Source organism: Eulemur rufifrons, chromosome 7, assembly GCF_041146395.1.
Source record: "Eulemur rufifrons isolate Redbay chromosome 7, OSU_ERuf_1, whole genome shotgun sequence".
Taxonomy (NCBI): domain Eukaryota; kingdom Metazoa; phylum Chordata; class Mammalia; order Primates; family Lemuridae; genus Eulemur; species Eulemur rufifrons.
Genome location: NC_090989.1, coordinates 121546163 through 121570193, shown reverse-complemented (window position 1 = coordinate 121570193; position 24031 = coordinate 121546163). Strand labels below are relative to the sequence as shown.

The following is a 24031-nucleotide window of genomic DNA, read 5'->3' as shown; positions in this document are numbered from 1 at the left end:
TGCTTTGTCCAAGTAAAATTTGGAGTACCTAGTACACATCTATGTAGAGATGTTAAATCAACAGCCATTCAAGTTAGGAGTTCTAGGGAAAGGTGAGGACAAAAGATAAGTTACACTTTTCAAAAACATGGAAATAAGAGAAATAAAATTGCTTTCTAAAATTTAAACTTTGCATCAACAAACAACAAATCAGAACGGAGTAACGCAAAGAGACCGAATGGCTTTTAGGGCAGTTAGACTTGGCTGTAGCCTGAATAAAAGCATGATTTTCCTCAAGAATTACTGTATGCTGGGTGAGGGCTGTTCAATCTTGGGAGGGGTGGGGGGAAAAAGTCCCTGAGGCACGTGTTGGCAGTGCTATCCAAGCACTTTCCAGAAAAGAGCAGAAGACACCACTCTGCTGGGTAGATCCCCCCAAATGCAGCTTGCTCGATTATCTCCAAATGCCAGGCTTGTGTATGCACTATTTCCATTCTTCACTTTGACACTTCACCGGCCACCACTCAGGCACCCTTCACTCTCAGATGAGATGTCACTTTCCTCAGGAAGCTGTCTTCAGGTTCCCAAAGCCCCCTGTGCATGCCTTATCCTAGCTGGCCATGCTGTGTTTTTGTCACTGCCTGTTGCCTTGTCCACCTCCCCTGCCACATTATAAGCAATTGAGGGCAAAGTCTGCTTGCTCACGGTTTAATCCTCTGGGCCTCTGTCATGCCACCTGGCACATCACAGACTCTCAAAAAGTGTTGGATGGACGGATAAATAGGAAGGGAGGGAGGGGGAGAGGGAGCAAGGAAGAGACAAAGGCCAAGACTATGCAATACTGCTCTTTGTGAGAAATAATATCTTACTAGCATAAAAGAACTGGGTAAAATTATAAGAATTTGAAAAGTAAACTTTGGGAACAGTGGTGGTTTTAAAAACATTTTTCTTTCTTCTCAGAGATAAATCCAAATGAAATATTCTAGCAAATAGACAATATCTCATATTATTTAACCATCAAAAAAGGCCTATTTTGGGACATTCAGATACTCTATGCCTCCCAGCATGATGAAAAGATGAAACAGGAAGCACACAGCATCGCCTATGTACCATTCTTGTCAGAAAAGCTGGTCCTGAATCTAATCAAGCACAAAATCTAACTACTAGTTTATAGGAGAGAGAAAATCATGTTAAATGACACCAGGAAGATATAGCAGGTAGGGGATTCTATGGGACAAATGATACAATTTCTACAATAAATAAATAATGTGAATAAAAGGGGTGGTTGTTTCTGATTAATAAATACATATCAACCAAACACAGCTGTGTAGGCTTCATTTGGATACTGACTAAGGGGGAGGAAACTATAAAAAGACATTTTTGAAACAATCAGATTAATTCAAACATGGACTAGCTATTAGAAGACATTAAGGAATTACTGCTAATTTTGTTATATGTGATAAATCAAAGTGAACAGGTATTGGGTGATTGTGGGGTTTTTTTTTTTTAAGGCCTTTTAAAAAGAGATCCATACTGAAATATTTAAGAGCGAAATGATATGATGCCTAAGATGTGCTTGAAAATACTCTTCCTTAACACCCCTAACCAACCACAAAAGGAGGAGGGAATCAATAGAAGAACACTGGCAAAATGTTAATCATTACTAAAGCTGAGTGATGGGCACATGGGGGTTCATCAAAGCATACTCTGAACTTCCCTATACTTGAAATTTTCAAGAAAATATTTTTAAGTCTACTTCCATGAAGAGAATCTAGTATCCTTTTAAGATACTGCTATTACAACTATCTCAGGAAGAGTAAGACTCAATGATGTTTCCATGTCAGAAAAGAAAAAACGAAGCCTGTAATACTATCTAAACATAACCCATACCGAAAAATAAAATCCACTTTGCGTATCTGCTCTATAGGTTTAAATAATATCTTTAAGCTTACACTTTCACCTGAATGAAATTAGCTAAGAGTTAGGTCCAGGCCACAAGCTAGATTTTCTAACCATCTGCTAATAGACAAAGATCTCGGCCAGGTGAGGCGGCTCAGGCCCATAATCCTAGCACGCTGGGAGGCCAAGGCGGGAGGACTGCTGGAGGTCAGGAGTTCAAGACCAGCCTGAGCAAGAGTGAGACCACCCATCTCTACAAAAATAGAAAAATTAGCCAGGCAACTAAAAATAGAAAAAATTAGCTGGGCACGGTGGTGCACACCTATAGTCCCAATTACTTGTGAGGATGAGACAGAAGGATCACTTCAGCCCAGGAGTTTGAGGTTGCAGTGAGCTAGGCTGATGCCACTGCACTCTAGCCAGGGCAACAGAATGAGACTCTGTCTCAAAAAACAAAGAAAAAGATCTTACACATATTTCATGTTCATACTTTATGACTACTTGAAAAGACAATATAAATTCTTATAAAAGATTGAGCTAACTTGTTATAAAATATTTATTAATTTTACTTCTCAAAATACTCAATATTCTACAGTTTCATTTGACCTAGCTACCAATCTACAAAACATCAGCAAAATAAACAGCATGGTGTCATTATCATTACCATTTGACAACCTGGAAACCACAAGGGCTCCAAGTTGCAGATAATCACATTGATACACAATCACCCATTTTTTCCACCCCTAATAATGAAGAAAGATAATAGAGTAACACTTACAAATAGTTCTGCTAGTGTTTTTGTCCAAAGCTGAAGTTTTTACTTCTTCAAGTTCTGAATTAAAAAGAAAATATGCTTTCAAAATTCTTTCATTTCCATGAAAATCCTTAACTACTACATATAATTACATTTTCTGAATTTTCTCTAACATAGTTTTGCAATATGTTGCCTAAACTCAATAACAGGTATTTTTTTTTTGCAATATAATGAAAGCTACATTACTATTCTGATAACCATCACTGCAATTATCCATCAACAGTCTGTGCCAGCATTAGCCAAAGGGCATTACTTATAGATGCTCAATGAAAAAAGGTTTCTGCGGTCAAGAACTTTGAGAAAGCCACATACTACATTGTCTCTTTGGAGGTTCACAGTGCACATTAGCAGAATATAAAGGCTCAAAGGGATCTAGAGTAACAAAACTTGTCCAATCCATAATTCCCACCCTCATATGATAAAGGAAACTCTTCTTGCCAATAACATCTATTAAAATTACTTATACTACAGATATGTTTTCTGTTGTGACCATTTTTGAAATGTAATAGGCTGGAAAACCAGATAAATAAATACATTAGGATCACATATTAAAGGGACAGTCGTGAACATGAATTGAATGACCACCAAATAAAAGAGAGTGGTACGATATTAACCTTAAGTCTAAAACAGAATAGAAAATTACACCACCACAGAATTTTAATGTCAACTTTCATGTGCATATTAAAGAAAATGGAGAAGGTATGGGATCATTCTGAACACCAGTTGACCATTATTAACCTTAGCAGGTATTAGCATTGATGGGATCCACAGACCACACTATGTCTGGTCATTCTGCCTTTAAGAGTAATAGATAAGGCACCATGGTGTAGTCAGTCAGTCACTGCCCACTTCCCTGGGAATCAGGAAATGGATGTTCTACACTCCTCACAGACCAGCTGTGTAAGCCTAGGTGGCCTTTCTAAGGCCCAGTCTCTTTATATCAATTACATAATAAGTAGGTTGGACTAGGGAGTCTCTAAAGTCTCCTTTGGCTTTAAAATTACATGCAAGGAGGTATATAATTGAATACACTAGAACTGAAAAATGTATCAAAACACTAAAGCTAAAAAGGTGCTAACTTTTCATTCTTAAAATATCTATTTTAATGCAATATAGCTTTTTCATTGGCATGTATCTGGACATTAGTCATTATAACTCACTTACTAGCCTTAAGCATTTTCATAACACTCAACATTAATTTCAATTAGGAAATTTATTAAAAGATAGTTTAACAAAGAAGAGCACAGGTCTGCATCCCAGCTGTATCCCTTAGCTGTCTGACCTTGGCAAGTTGGTTAGAGTCTCTGAACCTCAGCTTTCTCTGCTGAAACTGAAGCTAATGAGACAATCTACTACCTAGGGTTGCTGTAAGGATTAAATGGATTTACACATGTAAAGCACTTAGAACACAGTAAGCACTCATAAGTTTAGGGGTTTTTTTAAGGATTTGGGGTTTTTTTCCTATCTCAGATACTAACCAATTCTTCCTACAAGACCTTGTAAACTCAGGTCACTTTACCTGTGTGGAACTTAAAGCAAGTGAGTTGGATGAAATAACCTTTACGAAGAACTCTAAAATTCTTTGGTTTATAACCTAGCATACTGGAACTCTTTCATATCCATTGTAATTTCTTAAGTAATAGATAATAAAATATAATCCAAAACCAAATACTACTAACACGAAGTTCCTATATATGGTACTCTAAGTTTTAGGCTAGATTTAATTAATCTTAAAAAACAACAATATCAACAATAAAAACCTCTGAAACAGGTATCATGCCCATTTTACAGATGAAAAAACTGAGCCTTAGAGAGACTCAGTAACTTGCCCCACTATCCTGAAAAGAGCACAGCTGTCATTCCAACCCAGGTCTATTTGACCCCAGAGCAATGCTTCTGCATAAAAGTAACTTTCTAAGGAAAACACAGTTAACACTGTCACTCAGAGCCCCTGTTAGATTTATCTTATTTCTTTACCTCTTCAGCCACTTTAGTCTATTTCACATTCCTAATGGAAAATATACTAGCAATTCTGACAAAAAATTTTGAGAAAGCAGGGACTGAATGAGGCCTGAGTAAAATTCCTGGCTATAAACTATCTGGTGATTATTTCAAAATTTCATCTGTTAGTGCTCTTTTCTCATCTGTAACTGTAATTAAGACTTGGTCAGAATTAGATCTATGAAAAGACAACAAAATCCATTTTTGACCTTCTCACATCTATATAAAACACATTTTGGTACGTAAATTCCTTACTTTTGTAGCACATTTTCCTTCGTTTAAAATTTAAGACTGTAAAATTTTTTGAAGAATTTACTGTCAAATTGAGCTGCATAAGTATCATAACTTCAGAATCTACTTTGCCAGTACAGGAAAGCTCGACCCGAAACACTGTTTAAAAAAAATAAGAAAAAATATTTTAATTTTCTAAAAATCAATTTTAATGTCCAAAAAGTGGTTCTATTAAACATTTTCAAATTGTTTTTGCTTCAATAAAACCAAAAATAATACATTTAAATAAATTAACTAAACAAAAGCTTTCAGAGATCTTATCTTCAGACTACCGTATGCTCCAGACATTAAGCATTTCATTAATCATGGACATAAAAGTTAGCATTAAAGAACATACTAAGACATAAATGAAGAGATAATTATCTTAAACTTTTGCTCATGGTTTTTAATATATTAGTTTGCCTCGTAAGTGCTGCTATTCCAATACACTAAAGCTACAGGATCATAAGGCCAAACCATGCTGGCCTTACCAGTCACATCAGCAATAGCAACAGAAATTATGTGATAAAAAATAAAGATAATTCACTATCAAAATGCAATTATGTATTGCTCTGAATGAAAAAATTATATATAAACCTATAAATGAATCTGATAAATTCTGAACTATGAATTAAAAGCACCTTTCTAAATAGAAATCAGTTATTCAATCAGTAATTGTAGCAATGAGATTACAGACTTTAGTACGTATCATTTTTCCCTCAATCTTTCAGTTTAAGATTCTTTTACACCTCATTCTCCTATCTGTGTGAGTCCATAAAAGACATGGGCATTTCTGAATTTCTTTACTGACTTGTAAAAATTAACTAGCCTTCCTGTGCTTTCTTAAAGCTTAGATTAATGCATGTCACTAATAACAGTGAATAAGATTGCCAGTAAAAGTTCCACAACACTGCTGTGGCTTTTACTTTCAATTTTTAAAAATTTCCATTTTCTTAAAATCTCACATCTTCAAGAGCTTTTCTAAAAAGTTGCTCAAAAGAAATTAAAGTGGTGCAAATAAGTTACTTAATCCATTTACTCAGACATGTACTAAGGTGCATATCCTGTGCCAGACATTATGCTAGGCACCAAGAGAATTACCAGACAATATAATCAGTGCAAAAACAATTAAAGACAAGGTTCTATGGGGCAGGAAGAACAGAAGAAGGAGTTAACTGGAGGGAGAAAGGAGACAGAAAAAGGACAGTGCAGATTTTGAGTCTTGCAGAATGAGTAGGATGAATAGGAGCTGACAAACAGAAAAGAGGAAAAGATGGTTCCAAATACAGAGACCAGCATGTCCAAAGGCTTGGATATCAGAACTGTACGTAGTCGGAACTGCTAGAAGCTGGGATAAGTGCAGCAACAAGGCTAGACAGGCAGGCAAAGCTGGAAGGTAAAGGAACCAGTACACAAGCTGAGGAGACTGGAATGTGCAGTTGATAGGATCAGTGGCGCTGATGGACTTGATGTCATGTGGTCAGATGTGAGTGTGCAATGATCATCTGGGCCACAGTGCAAGATGTGGGACTTCATCGAAGAGAAATAAAATCAGGCAGAGGGACTAATGTGGAGGTCAGAGCCATCAGTGTAGAAAAGGAGATAAGGGAGAGCTGAGCACAGTTTTAGAAGGATGGAAAAGAAGGAATGGTTTAAGAACACGGAACAAATAATTAATATTTACAAAAATTACTTTTCAAAGAACTTATACATCTTATACCTATTAAGACACACTCTATGTCAGTAATTAAATGTCCTTTTTGGGATGTGGAGGACACAATTGAAAACAGGATGCTAACTCTGTCTTTGAGGACTCCTACTCACCTGATAAAGTGCGTGGAACTTCCCCCTGAACAGAAATGTTGACCTGGGGCATGTCCATAGCCACAAAATTGTCTACTTGGAATCCTAGCTTATATTCAACCTGTAAAATGGAGAGAAATAAACTAAAATGGATCTGTGATAACAGAAAGGACACTAACAGCTTGACTTGATTAGCTCATTAACTAATCGATGCGTGATTCTTTCATATGTTCAAATAATTTAGCTATAAAAAATAATCCAAACTGTCATAAACAGTCCTAGGAATTTTCATTTGGATAAAAATTCAACCTAGTAAGCCACCTATGTCCAGAACAGTACAACCACTCTCCTATAAAACCTGCCATCGAGGATTCAGAAATCCTGCTGAGGATTACATACATAGCCATCAACAGAGAAGCCTTGGAGAGCCAGATATGAAAAATCAAGGAGTTGAGGTACATAATTGACAGACCATAACTAGTCAACAATGCCTTCTCTGGCTGATAAAAGCAAAGCTCCGAGGGCCTCCATGTGGCTGGGGGATAATTATCTGCCTTGCAGAACTACTCACCCAATAAGCAGATTCCAAGGCACAAATTTCTCATAGAATATCTATGTCACATTCTCTAGTCTGCCTTTCACCAGGAAGAAAGTTCTTGTTTGGATCCCCATCTAACCTCTGGACCTGTTTCTCAAGTGATTCAGAATCCAGAAGGGAAGACAGGTAATCAACAAGACATCCCTAGAAAACCAGTATTATCTATTGGCCTGCCCAATGTAGCTTAACAAAACCAATCAGCATCAACAAATAATTACAGCCTGTTGCTACAGAGAGTTCATGGAAAAAGCAGCTCAAACTGCAAAGCAATAACTGAAATTCAGAATGGCTGCCACCTTCAAGACCTTCAATGAGGCCTTTGTCCTACCCATGGGGTCTTGATAAGTACGGTACCCCTCTCCCATTCAATGATCACAAGGGTGCCTTTAGTGGAGGGCTAGGATTGGCACAGCCATGAGGCAGTGGGTTGAGAAAAGAGTAGGAGGAAAGAGGTTCAAGGAGTCATTCTTTTAAGAAACTTAACTAGGATGAATGGGAGACAGGCATTGTGGGGGGAGTGGGAGGGGGGCTCCAAAGCTTTTCTTCTTTTCTTAATGGGAGACATTCAAATACGTATATATATGCTAACAAAAAAGCCAATGAAATGGTAACATAATAAAGATGAAAGGAAAGAGGGAAAGAGTATCATTCCAGAGTACAAGGGAAGGAATGGCCCCTGGGCATTGGCTAAAGCATTGGGTAAGGAGGAGAGCTCAAACCAGAGTTTAGTTCCTCTTTGGGTTTCTACTTTCACACTCTACTTAAAAAGCCTCTGAGCTAAACACTGTAGGGCTATGTAAATATTAAACTCTTACTATGCAGTTAAATAGGTACATAGACAGCGGTTAAAGACTGTATTTGGTAAGTGCCATATTCACAACAAATAAAATGTTCTTGCTGCAGCACATCAGAGACTAGGAGCACCTTAGCACACCACCACAATACCACTACTGCCACCTGAGGGTGCTAGAGAGCTACAGCCAAGCAAGTATGGCCTAGCAATGAGCAGGCTTTCCAGCAATAAAACGTCAGAATGCACTGACTATATCCCTATGTCCATGCTATCTTTGAACAGAACCATACGTGAAGGGCTGGTGCACAAGAGAAATTAGCACAGTCAGCTAATGGATTTGGAACCATGAAACCATGTGACCCTTAGGTAAATTAGTAACTTCTCGGAGTTTCGGTTTTTGTAAAATGAGAATAATATGTTATGAGGATCAAATAGGATAATTAAGACAATACACCTAACTATTAGCCTGGTACAGGTCCCCTCTGATAAATGCAGACACAGTGGCATCAGCCATAATTCCAGAGATGCTGGCTACCTTATCGCCGTGCTGTGCTTCCCCATAGTCACCAGCCTACTGCTGGCCCCAGGGAGTCTGACACAAACCCTCCTGTACTCTGTCAAGAACACTGTTGCAGCCTTTCTGCTTTGTCCCCTATTTGGGAACCTCACTATTCTGAACAGCTTCTTACACTTTCAACCTCTTCACAAATGCCTTCCCCACTTTCTCCCCCAACCTTGCTCTCCTCAGAAGTCATCTCTTCCCCTGTCATTCAGATCCTACATCATCTGACCCTCAGGAGCTAGATAGTAGGGTCAGCATCCTTTAAGGATCATTAGGTCCTTTCTAGACATCCCTTCCTCGTGCAAAATCCCCTCTACTCTGAAGCTGACATCTTCTACTTATAATGGCTACTTCTCAGGCTGTCAACACCAATGACACACACAGGACTCTGCAGAGGCCTTGAGCCCGTGGCTCACTTTGTCTTCTGCCATCTCCCTGCTGGCTTCCATATTTGGTGTTCAGTATTCCTACATATTAAAGAATTGCTGCATAACCAAAACAAATGTAAAAATACCATTCTATCAGAGATCCTATCACTACCTCTGACCACCCCTCTCTGATTCCTACAAAACCAATTCTCTGTCTCCACCACTCCAAGTCAGCCTGGGACTGTGCTCATAGCTGGGATGCAGTGGCCAATTAAGCCACTTCCCTCCTCTCCAGCCCAGCCATGACCCCTGGTTTCACGTTTCCCACTGCCTGTGCCCCAAAGAAGGCATTATTGACACAGTCCTATTGGCACTTTCAGCTGGTTCACTTACTCCTCCGTACCCCTAGAGGGCAGCCCCAGCATCCTGACTGCCCCTTAAGCTACTGCCGCTGCTCAGCACTGCTAAAGGAAATCACAACCCAGACAGAAGGAGCTCTACCCAATGATGACCCCCGTCTCAGGGGAGGCCCTTACTCTGCTCATCAATCCCTTATTCACTGACCCGTCTTCTCTCTAGTCTTTTCACTCCAAACCTCACAGGTCCTCCCTGCTTCTTCACTCTCAGGCAATGTTCTTGTCCCCTGTGGCTAGCCCGGAGGGGCCCCCTTTCTGCCTTTCTTTTCAGCACTAGGCAAATCTGTTAGATCATCCATTCTTTGCACTCCAGTCCCAAGCAAAGGTCCATTCTCCTCTTCAAATAATAAATCGTCTCCTAGTACACTAGGTTCTAGCCCATTTCACCACTCATGGGATTTTGTTATCAACTTGTATCTCATCCTCTTTTATCTCCAATCTCTCCCATATGTCCAATTACCTACTAGACATATCTACCTAATAATCCTACAGCCCTCAAACTTAACAGAATCAAAGCCAAACTTTGTTTGCCCAAACTTGCTCTGTCTCCTTTATTCTAGGTCTCAGAAGAGGAGCAGCTTACCAGGGACTAGAACCCCTAATAAAGCAGAGAGAGTCTGGCAAAGGGGTCAAGGGCCCGAATGGCAGTGCTAAGGGTGAGGACAGGACCAGCGCTGGAGTATTTCAGTGTAGCAAGGGGGAAAGGAAGGTTGAAGGGAGGGAGATGAGGATGGGAGTGGAGCTGGCTAGAGTGATGTACATGGTGACAGGTGGCAAAGGGCTGAGCAGGTTTGAGAAGACAACCTTTGGCCATACCAGCAGCTTGGAGGGATATGAAGTATTATATAAAGCATGGAAGCCTGCCCTTTGCCAGCTCCCTTTTTGAGGGACTGTCTAAACACAGGAGGCATTCACAAGGCAGTTCTCTTCTCCCCCTGCAGTCCTTAGGATATAAAGTTTTAAATCGCAGTTTCTGGGATCAGAGAAGAAATCGCCAATTATTGAAGTCCAATTTTCTCTACTTTAGCATGTATCAATCTATAAGGAATCTCACTTGCCAGTCAACATATGAAGAAACAGATCTGGTCAAAAGCTAAATTTGTCATCTACTGGAACAAAGAAATGTGAACAGCAGTTGCATATCAGAAAAAAGGAATGAGCCAAAATACTTCAGAAAAGAAACTAGAGAAAATATAAATATTTGAATAAGTTAAAAAATAAACATTTTTGCTAATCTTCCCTTACTTGGAAACAAATGGCAATTGCAAATAGGCAGCTGATGAGTAAAGCCATTTCCTTCTGGAACACAGACAGTACCGATTTAAGTGAATACACTTGTCTATAGCCAAACAGCCTTTTAATTGCTCTGAAATTACCAGAAGTACTGTCTTTCTCATAGAAACCTCACTCTGCTGGGGACACAGGGGATGCTGCTGGAATTTGGACCAGTTCCCAGCAGGTCCTCCCAGACAAGGAAGAAGAATTCCTGAAACCAAAGAGGAACTATGGGGTGAGGGTAGGTGGTAGGAATATTCTGCTACATTTTAATATATTTTTGCCTTTCAGCTATCTAAAGTATCTACTGACGCTGAACAGAAGTAGTTGCATGTTGTTTTCCTGGATACTGGGGAATGTTCTGGAATACAGAAGAAACCAATTATCTGTTAAAATCTCCTAATAGTCTGCTTTGAGTTTGTGGTCTTGTAAAAGAGAAGAAATTCCAGAGTTCTACTCAGATCTCAAAATGCAATTAACACAATGGTCTTTCCTGACCACTCACTAAGGCATGTGTGACATACATGTTAAGAATAAGACACAGCTCTAAGCCTCTGAGGGGACCACAGTCTGTCTGGCAAGACAAAACAGAATCCTGTAAATATTAAAGAACAACACTATTAGCAGAAGCTACAGATACGTGAAATTAAAATATCTACAATGGTGAATTTACATACCAGGGAGTCTGGAGATCTTTGGAAGCAAACATTTCACCTGGTAAAATTTTAAAAAGCAAGAACTGAAAGTTTCTGATAAAGTGTTAGAGCTTGAGAGCTACAGCCTTCCTTTGGAAAGTTTATGATTGCGACTCAGTGTCACATGATCAGGGGAAGAACCCTTCACCCTGTCTCCTCACCCTCTTGTGTGACTTTCCCATTTCAGGTCATCTCTATCTCCTGCTTCCCTTCCCCTATCCCTACTACTATTTTAAGCAAATCCCTTCCCAAATCTGGGTCTCAGTTTCCTCTCAACCATTTAATAATACAGTCATTTGAAGGAGAAAAAAAGTACAACTCTATATGAAGAGACAAAGATCCTTTACCAGGATATATTGTTCAGTGCTCTGCAAACTGCAGAAAAGTATACTTGTTTATTGTGTGTGTGTGTGTGTGTGTGTGTGTGTGTACACACACACACATGGATGCTTATCTGTATACCAACTACCTCTAGAAAGAAAGACAAGAATCAAGCAATAGTGGTTGACTCAGGCAAGGGGACCTGGGTGGTTGGAATGCTCAGGGATAGTACTAGAAGGTGTAGGGGAATTATTTTTTCACTGCATACCCTTTACGCCTTGTCAATTTGTACCACGTGCATATATTATCTACTAATAAGATTAATTTCTTAAATAAATAAACTGTAATTAATCAACTGCACTAAAATCACCAGGTTATGACCTACAGCTAGAATTAGGGGCTGCAATGGTGGCCAAAGCCTGAAACTAGATTTACACATGCATATTCCTTAGTTTTTTACTGTAAAACATTTTAAGATCTAAGATGATTGGTTTCGTCTAAATTTTTATACCTGTTACAGATGAACTTGTGAAATTAGTTTAGCTTTATATTAAATCTATGAATTACATTCATTTTTCCAAACTTAGACCTCACTCTATTCAGAGTAAAACACCTGAAAAATCCCATGTGTGAAACTACTGTTGAGTGTACCTAGCCCATGTTGTCACACTTCCAGAAACAGGAAAGTCGCCACTCCTAAAGCAGCACAGTCCAACTTCGAAATGCACTAACTGCTCGGAAGTTTCCCCTTTTTTGAGTTGGGTCCTGTGGTTTCTACCTGTACATCTTTTCTGTAGTCAGTACCAGATACTATACCAGGCACAGGGGATACCCTTTGAGGTGCTCAACATCTAGGAGGGAGACAGAAAAGAAAATCAATTATTATAACATTCTTAGAGTATGACTAGGGCTATGACAGAGGATACAAAAAAGGGCACTTGACTTGACACAGCTGAAGAGACGACACTAGGTCACATTTTTATGAAATAAACGGGAATTAATCAGGTAAAGAATGGGGAAAGGACATTTGTAGCAGAACAAACAGCAGCAATGTGACAGATCACAGGGCACTCAAGAAACTGCAAGACAGACAGCGGCATTAAAGGATTGGCTGGAGAGGAGGCAGAAAAGAAAGGCCGAGGCCAGATGGTGAAGGCCTCCAAAGAAATCACAGCTTTTATACTGGCAGCAACAGAGAGCCCTAGGGTGGCTCTGTGGAGGGTACAACAAGAGGTCAGTCTAGGGGCACGGAGACCAATTAGAAGACCACTTTCATATCTAAAAGAAACAATGAAGGCGTAAACTAAGGATGAGGCATTGGGTCCCAAGAGAGGTAGGAAATAAATCTAAGATGTAATTATTAGAGAAAATCAACTGGATTTAGAAGGTGTAGAAGGAGACTAGGATCCCTTCTAGGCTTCTGGCCTGGTCACGTAAATAAATGGTGATGCCCTTCAACAAGTGAGGAAACTCCTGCCTTACCAGAATATCATACCAGCAGTAGCAGCCCAAATGTGCACCAATGATACTTATTTATACCCACCAAAGAAGTAGTTTAGAAATTAAACTCTACATGTTAATGTGAACAACACGGAAGTACAATCAGAGCTATACGAAGGCTCCTCCTTACCAAAACGTACCCGCCAACACTGCCTTCCTTTTCAAGCATATATATCCATATAAGCCCCTTCTATCTACTCTCTTCCACTCCAACTTCCTCCTGTGACAGGCTGCGAAGAGTCAGGCAACCACTCAATGTCAGAGCCCTGAAACTCATTCCAAATAAAAACATCCAGTGAATGTGCATTTTTTGAAAGGAATGAGTAAAAGGAGGTTTTATTCTGTTCTAATTGCCACTTCCTACATTGTCTTTTTATTCACAAATCACTACCCACACACTTGCCCAGGAAACATTTTCATGACATATCAGCATTGTTTTTTCCTAAGTGTGTCCAGAAATACTCACATTCTGCTCAAGGTCAGTAGAGGTACCTAGAATAGAACCCTCTAATGAATCTTTCACTATTTTAAAATATGTGTCTTATTTGTTTTTATATTCAATATCAAAGTAGGAATAGTAACAAAGAACTATCAATTTTTTGGAGAATATAAGAAACATCTCTGCCTAAAAGATGCTCATAGAAACACTAGGTTTCAGAATTGCAAGGGAACTTAAAATTCAAAAATACACACTCCACAAATGTTTGAATTCCCTCTATAACACCCTTATCAAATGGTATCCAGGGCAGGTCTGACCTCTTCTAGTAAGAGGAAACACACTACCCTCCACAAAAGTGAAAGCTAATTCTAAACACAGATGCAAAAACTAGTGGTTGAAAGGGTGATGAGGAATGAGATTTTTTTAATAACACATAGTTTCAAATTATCTCCCCACAAATTACTTATTAATTACAAAGGGAAAAGCTTTCCAGTGGAGAAACCTGGTGAACTGAGTCTTCAGAGTTAGCAATACCAGTGATGGGACAGACTGACATCATGTACACAGTGAAGCACAGCACTTTTGTGATATCACTGCCAAAGAGACATTTCTAAATTTAATCAAGAAGAAATCTCAGAGAACTCAAATTGAGGGGCATTCTACAAAATAACTGGCCTGTATGTTTCAAAAATGTTAATGTCAAAAAACACAAAGAAAAGGTATGGAATCGTTCCAGATTGATAGAGAACTAAAGGGACATCAACTAGTGACAAATTAGCTATAAATAATATTATTGAGATAACAGATGAAATGTGAATGCCAATTATGATAACAATATTAAATTCCTGATTTTGATAAGTATACTTTGGTTGTGTAATGAATGCCCTTGTTCTTAGAAAGTACACACTGATGTAAGAGAGGCAGGGAGGGAGCAAGGGGAGCAACCCAGTAACAATGGGTGAATCTGTGTTAAAAATATATGAGTTCTTTGTATTATTCTCATAACTCTTATGTCTGAAATTATATCAAAAATTAAAAGTTATCAAAAAAGAATGACACAATGTTATGTAAGAATACTGAAAAATATGTTAGCCCAGTTTCCTTGAAGAGTTCAGGTGCCCATTCATTGAAACTGACATATCTCAGTTTAATATGTCTCAAGTGAACCTTTTTCCATACCATTTATTTTAGTACTGCACATATCCAGGTTACTATTCACTAAATGTTCTTAACTGTTTCACATGAATTTCTCTGTTGATCTCTGTTTTTGCAGTTTTCACCCTAAAGAGATCTATCCACTAAAGAGCATATCCCATATTTGGATATGCCAAGGCAACGGTGTTGGACAGTTGAGATGCTCCAGACTGCAAGGCACATAGGCTGTAGCCAAGATCCAAGCTAATGCAACATTAATCACAACATTCCTGCAGCTACGTTTTAATGTGTGTGTATAATATTTCTGTAATATATGTGTGAGTATATATAATAATAACAAATATATATTTATATAATCACTTTTACTTATCTGACTGGCAAACAAGTATACTTAAAATATTAGTGTTAGGAAGTGAAGAGAAAAAATAAGCACTCTTATTCACTGGTACCATCTTGGGAGAGATAAGGGAGAAACAATTTGGAAATATCTGTCAAAATTTTAAACATGCACACTCTACGATCCAGCCATTTCACTTCTTGGTAATAATTTACTATTCAGAAATAATGCCACAAAGTACACAAAAATTTCTGACAAAGATATTCTTAATGTGTTTATTTATATGCATATAAACCTATATATACATATGCATACATACACACATATACATATATACACACATATGGATACACATTCACACACATTTTTTCTGTTTCTATGTTTATCAATGGCAAAGGATGAAAAATATTTTTAAATAAATTAAAAAAATAAAAAATAAAAGTAACAAAGGTAGAAACGTTAATAAAAGATGAACTATCGATTGTTTTCACCATCCCTTTACTAAGGATTTTGTCTAAAAATGAAGTGAGAGAAACTGTATAACAGTGAAGGGAAGCATTGATTGAAATAATAATATGCTATTAAAAATCCAAATGTCCATCAATGAGGCACTTAAATGATGATACAGCATTACATCCACACAATATCATATTATGAAACCATTAAAGAGAATGAGTGAAATAGAGAATGGAAAGATGCCAAGACACACAATTCAGTGGAGGAAAAAGTACTGTACAACATATGTGTCATAAAGTCTCTTTTTTGTTTAAAAGGGAAAAAAAAGGACCTTTTAGAAGTTCCACCAAACTATAGACAATTACTTCTGGGTGTAGAACTATAACATCTCACGGTTCTTAAAATATTTCTGCAATATTTTAAGTTTCCCAATAATCATTATTGTTTTCTAAGTAGAAAAAAATTAAGATTAAAAAATCTATATTAAAGTGGCCAAATTTAAATAACTTGCAGCAAATATCAGGACAGACACCACTTTATAATATTTAAAAAAAAAAAAAACACCTCTACAAAATAGGTATTCTTATTTTTAGTAGCAAGACTATTTTTATTTCCCAAATAAAATCCTACTAAGAAGCCTATCTAAAAGCTGATAAAAGAAACTATAGTTGGGTAGGTAGGCCTAGGGGTGAAGGGAGCTCCACACTCAGTCTCCCACTCTTTGACCTAGGAGAAAACTTATGTTTGAAGAACCCAGGCAATCAGAGGAAATGCAAAGAATTTAGTAACAGTTGGTAAACCAGGCAAGGGGTTCTTAAGTTCTAGAGTTTAGCCCCTTATGCTTAAAGGAGCCTCACCACAGGACACAAGGGGGCTGCAGCTGCTGTATCTTTCTTTCAATGGTCTCCATAAATGGGAGAACTATACCCATTTTATCAAACTGTCTAAAAGACTGATCTTATCAATTCCTCCACCCCTACCCATATGGTTTCAGAATAACAGCATGGTCATTATCAGGTCCACTGTCCCCTTTCCAAGCTACATCTGGATGCCTGTTTGAAAAGCCTGAAAGGATTTAAGTGTTCTGCCATGTGCTAATCACCTAAATGATGGCCATCTTCATTTTAAAGGATGTGAGAAATTTTACATGAATAGGCTAGAGATTTAAAATATAAATCTGAAAAGATCCAGTACCGTTATATAATAGCACACTGCCCAGTGACCCTTTTGTACAGATGGCAGCCCAATCCTCAAACACAGCCCTTGCCTCTGGGTGGCCCTGTCCATGACATCTATGGTTAATGTTAACCACTCTCTTACCTTGGACTTTGCATGCCAAGTGAAGTGCAGGAAATTTGTCTCACTGGGTACTAACAGGTTAAAAGATAGAGCATAGTGACTAATAAGGTCGTTTCTCACATAATAAAGTTCTGCATCAAGACCTAGAAAAAAATAGGGAAAAAATAATTAAACACCTAAAATACCCTCAAAATCATACCCCTCAGTATTTCAAATACTAATAATAGAGTGAAGATAATACTGACGTACAAATACACAACACAAATGGCTCTCACATGAAGCAGGAAGGATGTTGGATTTTAATCATCACCAACAAAGATAAAGAAATTGGGACTCAAAACAATTAAGCAGTTCTTTGGCCAAAAACAGGTCTGCTGGAACCAGAACTCTGGTAGCCACTCTTCTGTCTTCTGAGGGCCAGTATGATACTCTTTCATCTGGACATGGCTTCTTAGAGTAAGGTCTACAAAGAACCACCCCTATCCCAAAAAACTCATGTGGATTTAGGAAGAGAGATTCAAAATGAAAGGGAGAAAGGCACCGAGGTTAAAACGTAAGCCTGAGCCAAGGCCTCACACTCCCAGCCACAGATGACCTCTGCTTCCTCCAAAAGCACAATGTCCTTGCCACTCTGACAGCGTTGACCATGGTACACTCACACCAGGTGCCTTGCATGTCCTCTTCCCTGCCTAGACTACAAGGTGAAGAATAACACATTTTTCATCATATCCTCAGGACACATCTCTCCGCACAAAACATTCAGAAAACACTTGTTAAACAACAGGTTAGTACTACAGACAAAACAAATAAACAAAAAGCCTGAGAACGCTGGAGAGGTGACTCCCAATTTCACTCATTCCCATACCACCATCTCAACCAGGGCACATCCAACCTCCAATAAATATCACGTTCTCTAATTCTGTCATACCCCTTTATCCTACCTATATTTAATTGATTCAGTTTTTAAAACAAAAATTTTAAAGACTAATTTTAATTACTATCTTGAGTGGAAAATCAATAGTTTCATGAAAAAATACAAAGTAACCAAAAACAATTAAAAGAGAAACAAAACAATAGTACTAAATTCTAGCTAAATACCGATGCTTACCAAGGAGTCCATGAGCTTAAGCCCAACTCATTGCTTACCAACAGGGACAAGAAGGATATTAGCAAGTGTTTGAGAGAGGTTAAAAAAAAAAAAAAAAATCACACACAGGCTTTCTCCATGATAATCCAAAAGAATTAGAAGAATAAAAGCAGGGAATAACTTTTCCTTGAATTGATTTACTTTTATTTAAAAGGTCCAAACAGGTGTCCCTATAGTAATACATGTCATATATATTCCACAAGTTGGAGAGGAAGAGGTACAGAAGAGACCAACCATGTGAAAATGCAAATTTCACATTTACTGAGCCTGCACTAGGAGTCTGAAACCTCATGGTATGCAGGAGAGGTCAAGAAGGGGATCTCCTATCTTCTAAGAATACAGATATAGAAACAACTCTGCTACAGATATTTCTCCTGTAAAATTGGTTTTCTCATTTCTGAACTGTACCTAATATAATCATTAATTCAGAAATGAGATTTGAGGCTTACAGAGAGGAAAGTTACTGCACTGGCTGGGCGGAACTGCTTTATTTCTCCTATGGTACCAAATGCAAAGAGAAAAATTTAGAGGTCTTCTGCAAAAGGTTCTCCCAATGGCAGGACAGGAAGTGCTAGCAAACAACTGGGGAGGGAGAATTGTGGTGTTGAAGAAAGGGTAAAGGAGTAATTGTAAATAACTTAAATTTGCTTATTTTTAAAAAAAGCCTGAGTCTTACTCTAGTCTGGATAGATACTATTTACAAGAGACACACCTACAACAAAATTTAGAAAGACATGCCAGGTAAATAAAAAGAAAAACAAATAAAGTAGAAAAGGCAGTATTAACATGAGACAAACTAGAACCCAAGGTAAAAAGATTTCATACTAATAAATGTATTAATACATATGATTTCATATTAAAAAAGAAGAAGATGCAATATTATAGCTTCGAAAAGAAAACAAAAACCCATAGAAAAAAGGTAAGAATAAACAGATAAATTCACACAGTTCAGACTTCCTTATTTTAACTTAAAATATTGCAAGCCTTTAGACAAAGCTTCATTTCTTTAACCAATTACAAAGCAAAGAATCTTTAAACCCACATACAACCTGTAAAATCCTTCCCACCCCGTTTTGAGACATACCACCTTTTCAGGCCAAATCAATATACACCTTCCATGTATTGATTTATGATTTTACATGTAATTCCTGTCTCCAGGAATGTATAAAACCAAACTGTAACAGGGCCACCTCAGGGACATTTTCTGAGGACCTCTTGAGGCCATGTGCTCCAAGGCTCTGGGCCACACACATTTGGCTAAGAATAAACTTCTTTAAATTTTTTTACAGAGTTTGGATTTTTTCTGTTGAAACTTCCTAACTCATCCTATGAGGACAGAATCATACTGATACAAAAACCTAATTAAAACATTATGAGAAAAGAAAATTACAGACCAACATTCCTCACAAACATAGACTTAAACATTCTCAACATAACATTAGCAAACTGAATACAGCAATATATAAAAAGGATAAAACATCATGACCAAGTATATATGAAAGGTTAACCTTTTAAAAATCAACAAAATTCACTGGAGTAGCAAAATAAAAGACAAAAACCCAGACCATCTCAATAGATACAGAAAAAGCATGTGACAAAATTCAAAGCATATTAACGATAAAAAATGTCAGCAGGCTGGGTGTGGTGGCTCACGCCTGTAATCCTAGCTCTCTGGGAGGCTGAGGCAGGTGCATTGTTTGAGCTCAGGAGTTCAAGACCAGCCTGAGCAAGAGTGAGACCCCCGTCTCTAAAAAAAAAAAAATAGAAATTAAATGGACAACTGAAAAATATATATATATTAAAAAAAAAATTAGCCAGGCATGGTGGCGCATGCCTGTAGTCCCAGCTACTCGGGAGGCTGAGGCAGCAGGATCGCTTGAGTCCAAGAGTTTGAGGTTGCTGTGAGCTAGGCTGACTCCATGGCACTCTAGCCCGGGCAACAGAGTGAGACTCTGTCTCAAAAAAAAAAAAAAAAAAACAAACAACAAAAAAAAAACTGTCAGCAAACTAGAAATACAAACTTTTTTAGTCTGGTAAAGACTACAGCTAACATCACAATGCTGAATTATTGAATCTTTTTTCCCAAGATCAGAAATAAGGCAAGGATGCCCACTTGTCCACCACTTCTATTCAACCATATACTAGAGGTACCGGCCAATATATTAAGACAAGATATAAAAAGCATAGGAAAAAGTAAAACCATCATTATTCACAAATGTTGTGTGTGTAGATAACACTATAAAATCTATTAAAATACTACTAAAACCAATTAGTGAATTTAGTAAGGTCAAAGAATACAAGGTAAGTGGAGAGATATACTGTACCATTCTCTTAAATAAGCCTCAACACTGTTAAGAAGTCAAGTTTCTCAAGTTGATCTATAGATTCAAAGTAACTCTAACCAAAACCTCAACAGTCGGGCAGATGTGGGGGGCAGGAGAGGATGGGAGTATATATACATAATGAGTGCAATGCGCACCATCTAGGGGATGGAGACGCTTGAAGCTCTGATTGGAGGGGGAGAGGGGGCAAGGGCAATATATGTAACCTAGACTTTTGTACCCCCATAATATGCTGAAATAAAAAAAAAAAAAAAAACTCAACAGATTTTTTGAAGAAATAAACAAATTAATTCTAAAATGAAATTTAAATGCCAAAACAATCTTGAAAATGAAAAACAATGTTGGAAGATTCACATTACCTGACTCAGCAGTATACTGAAAAGCTACAGTAATCAAGACAGTGGGATACTGTTATAAGGATAGACCTACCAACAGAATAAAATAGAATCCAAAAATAAACCTGCAAATACAGAGCTAATGGAATTTCAACAAAGGTACCAAGGCAATTCAATTAAAATATTTTCAACAAGTGCTGCCAAAGCAACTGGATAAACATGTGGAAAAAAAATAAACCTTCAAATGCAAATTAAAACCACAATGAGATAAACTTCACTCCAATTAGAATGGCTACTACACTGTTGGTGGGACTGTAAATTAGTACAGTCATTATGGAAAACCGTATGATGGTTCTTCGAAATATTAAAAATAGAAATACCATATGATCCAATAATCCCAGTATTGGGCATATATCCAAAGGAAATGAAACAGTATGTCGAAGAGATAGCTGCACTCCCATGTTTATTGCAGGCTTATTTATAATAGCCAAGATATGGAATCAACCCAGGTGCCCAACAACGGATGAATGGATTAAAAAAATGAGTGTGTGTATGTATGTGTATATATATATAAAAATACATCATGGAATACTATTCAGCCTTTTAAAAAAAAAGGAAATCCTGTCATAGACAACAACATAGATGAACCTGGAAAACATCATGTTAAGTGAAACAAGCTAGACACACAAACACAAATACCACATGATTCCATATATGGAATCTTAAAAAAAAAAAAAGTTAATATCACAGGTCTTGGTGTGGTGGCTCATCACGCCTGTAATCCTAGCACTTTGGGGGGCTGAGGCAGGAGGACTGCTTGAGGCCAGAAGTTCAAGACCAGCCTGAGCAAGAATGAGATCGCTCTCTACAATAAAATAGAAAAATTAGGCAGGCATGGTGGCACACATCTGTAGTCCCAGCTACTTGGGAGGCTGGGGCAGGAGGATCACTTGAGCCCACGAATTTGAGGTTTTAATGAGCTATGATGACGCCACTGCACTCTAGAGCTTGGGCAACAGAGAAAGACCCTGTTTCAGAAAAAGTTGATATCACAGAATCAGGGAGTAGAACAGTAGTTACCAGAGACTGAGGAGGGAAGGCGGAATGGGAGCATGGGGAGAGGTTGGTCAATGGATACAACTTACAATTAGATAGGAAAAGAAATTCTGGTGTTCTATTGCACAGTAGGGTAACTGGCTAACAATAAAATATTGTACATTAAAAAATAGCTAGAAGAAAGGCTTTTGAAGGTTCTTACCACAAAGAAATGAGGTGATAGATACACTAACTATCCTGACTGGATCATTATACAACACAGATATGTATTGAAACATCAAATTGTACCCCCAAAATATGTACTATAATGTGCAATTAAAAAAATAAAAATTTAAAAAGTAAAATAAATTTTAAAGACTCTTCTCCTAGGGTTAAAAATAAGTAAATAAATAAAACTTGACTCCTATTCATATCACACAAAACCTGATTTGAGATATGAACCTAAATTTAAAAGCTAAAACTATAAAGCTTCTAGAAAAAAATGTAGGTAGGTACAGAAAATCTTCACAACCTGGAGTAAGTAAAGATTTCTTGGAGAGATCACACAAAACATAAAGCAAAAGAAAAAAATTAAAAATTGGCCTTCATCAAAATAAAAAATTTCTGCCCCTCAAAAGCCATTATTAGGAAAATGATATTCAAGTCACAAGCTGGGAGAAAATATTCACAACACATGTCTAAAAAAGGACTTGTTTGGGGGGGCAATGGAGAGATGTTGGTTATTTTAAAAAAAAAAAAAAGACTTCAGAATTCAAAGAACTCCTACAAAACGAAAATAAAAAGATAACCCAATTAAATAAAATGGACAAAAGATGTGAGCAGACATTTCATAATAAAAAAATATATAAATGGCCAATAGCACACGAAAAGATGCTAAACATCATTAGTCATCAGAGAAATATAAATTAAAACCACAATGAGAACCATTAGCACCCAAGAAAAAACTAAAATTGAATGTTGGCAAGGATGTGAAGCAACTACACATTTTGGGAGTATAAATATGTTCAGCTGTTTTGGAAACTGGCAGTTTCTTATAAAGTTAAACATACACCTATTCTATGACCCAGGAATTCCACTCCTAGGTAATTATCCAAAAGAAATGAAAACATCTGTCCACAAAAAGACTTGTACACGGACCTTCTTTTATTCATAATAGCCAAAACTGGAAACAACACAAATGTCCATCAACAGATGAATGGATAACCAACTATGGCATATTCATACAACAGAATACTACTCAGCAGTGAAAATAAACTATTGAGACTTAGTGACAACAGGGATTAATTTCACAGACTACATGAGTGAACAAAACTAGACATAAGAGAGTTTATACTATATAATTCTATTTATATAAAGTTGCAGAACAGGCAACGTTGATTTACGATGATAGTAATTAGATCAGTGGTTGCCTAGAAAGCGGAGATTGGTGAATTGATTACAAAGGGGCACCACGGAACTTCCTGGGGTGATGGAAATGTTTTATATCTTGACTGCAATGGTGGTTACATAGCTGCACGTATTTTTCAAAACTCAACCAACTAAACATTTAAAATCCGTGCATTTCACTATATATAAAGTTTACCTAAATTATTTAAAAGAGTAGAAAAAAAGAATAACATAGTTTTCACCACTTTTCTAATCTCAAAAACTTGCAAATCATAGACTACTACTGGCACTAACATAAAAAGTTTTAGGAAAAAAATTACTCTTAAGTGAAAACAACTTCCAAATTTAAACCTCAAACACCTTTCACAGGGAAATAAAGAACTCTATTCCTAATAAGTAACAGTTTTATTGTTATTACTGGTAATAATAACAAAAAACAATGTGTAAGTATTTAAGTTTTCCAGACACAGTTCAAAGTATCAAGATCATCCAGAGGTTCTGTAAATCCAACTCCCTATTAAGCTAGATGAAAAAGAGCTGTAAGCAGCTAGACAAGAAATAAACAACAAAAGCCAAGCACATCCTCAAGCGATGCATGCAGTCATTTAATAATCTGCCGTTCTGTCCTACTAGAAATTCTCTAAATTATTCTAAGATGAAACTGAGGGATATAGCCAATTCCTTCCCAATCTCCTGGGAACATCTGTTCTCCCCAAACTGCTCAAGGTCTCCCTAAGTTCCACCAACCCAAAGTCATCAACAGAAACCATGGTTCCTAAGTAGAG

At 37.5% G+C, this 24031-nt stretch overlaps 1 protein-coding gene across 2 annotated transcripts in view; it reads right to left on the bottom strand.

The window, feature by feature from the left end:
- The window catches only part of RYK (receptor like tyrosine kinase), an 88285-nt gene that overhangs the window by 43174 nt on the left and 21080 nt on the right, over window positions 1–24031 (bottom strand). For both annotated transcript variants that reach the window (XM_069473224.1, XM_069473225.1), the window contains exons 2-5: window positions 17002–17123; window positions 6788–6887; window positions 4949–5083; window positions 2657–2710 (exon numbers count right to left, since the gene is read on the bottom strand). In XM_069473224.1, the coding sequence (XP_069329325.1) occupies window positions 2657–2710; window positions 4949–5083; window positions 6788–6887; window positions 17002–17123 (411 nt within the window). The remainder of the gene's footprint in view (window positions 1–2656; window positions 2711–4948; window positions 5084–6787; window positions 6888–17001; window positions 17124–24031) is intronic.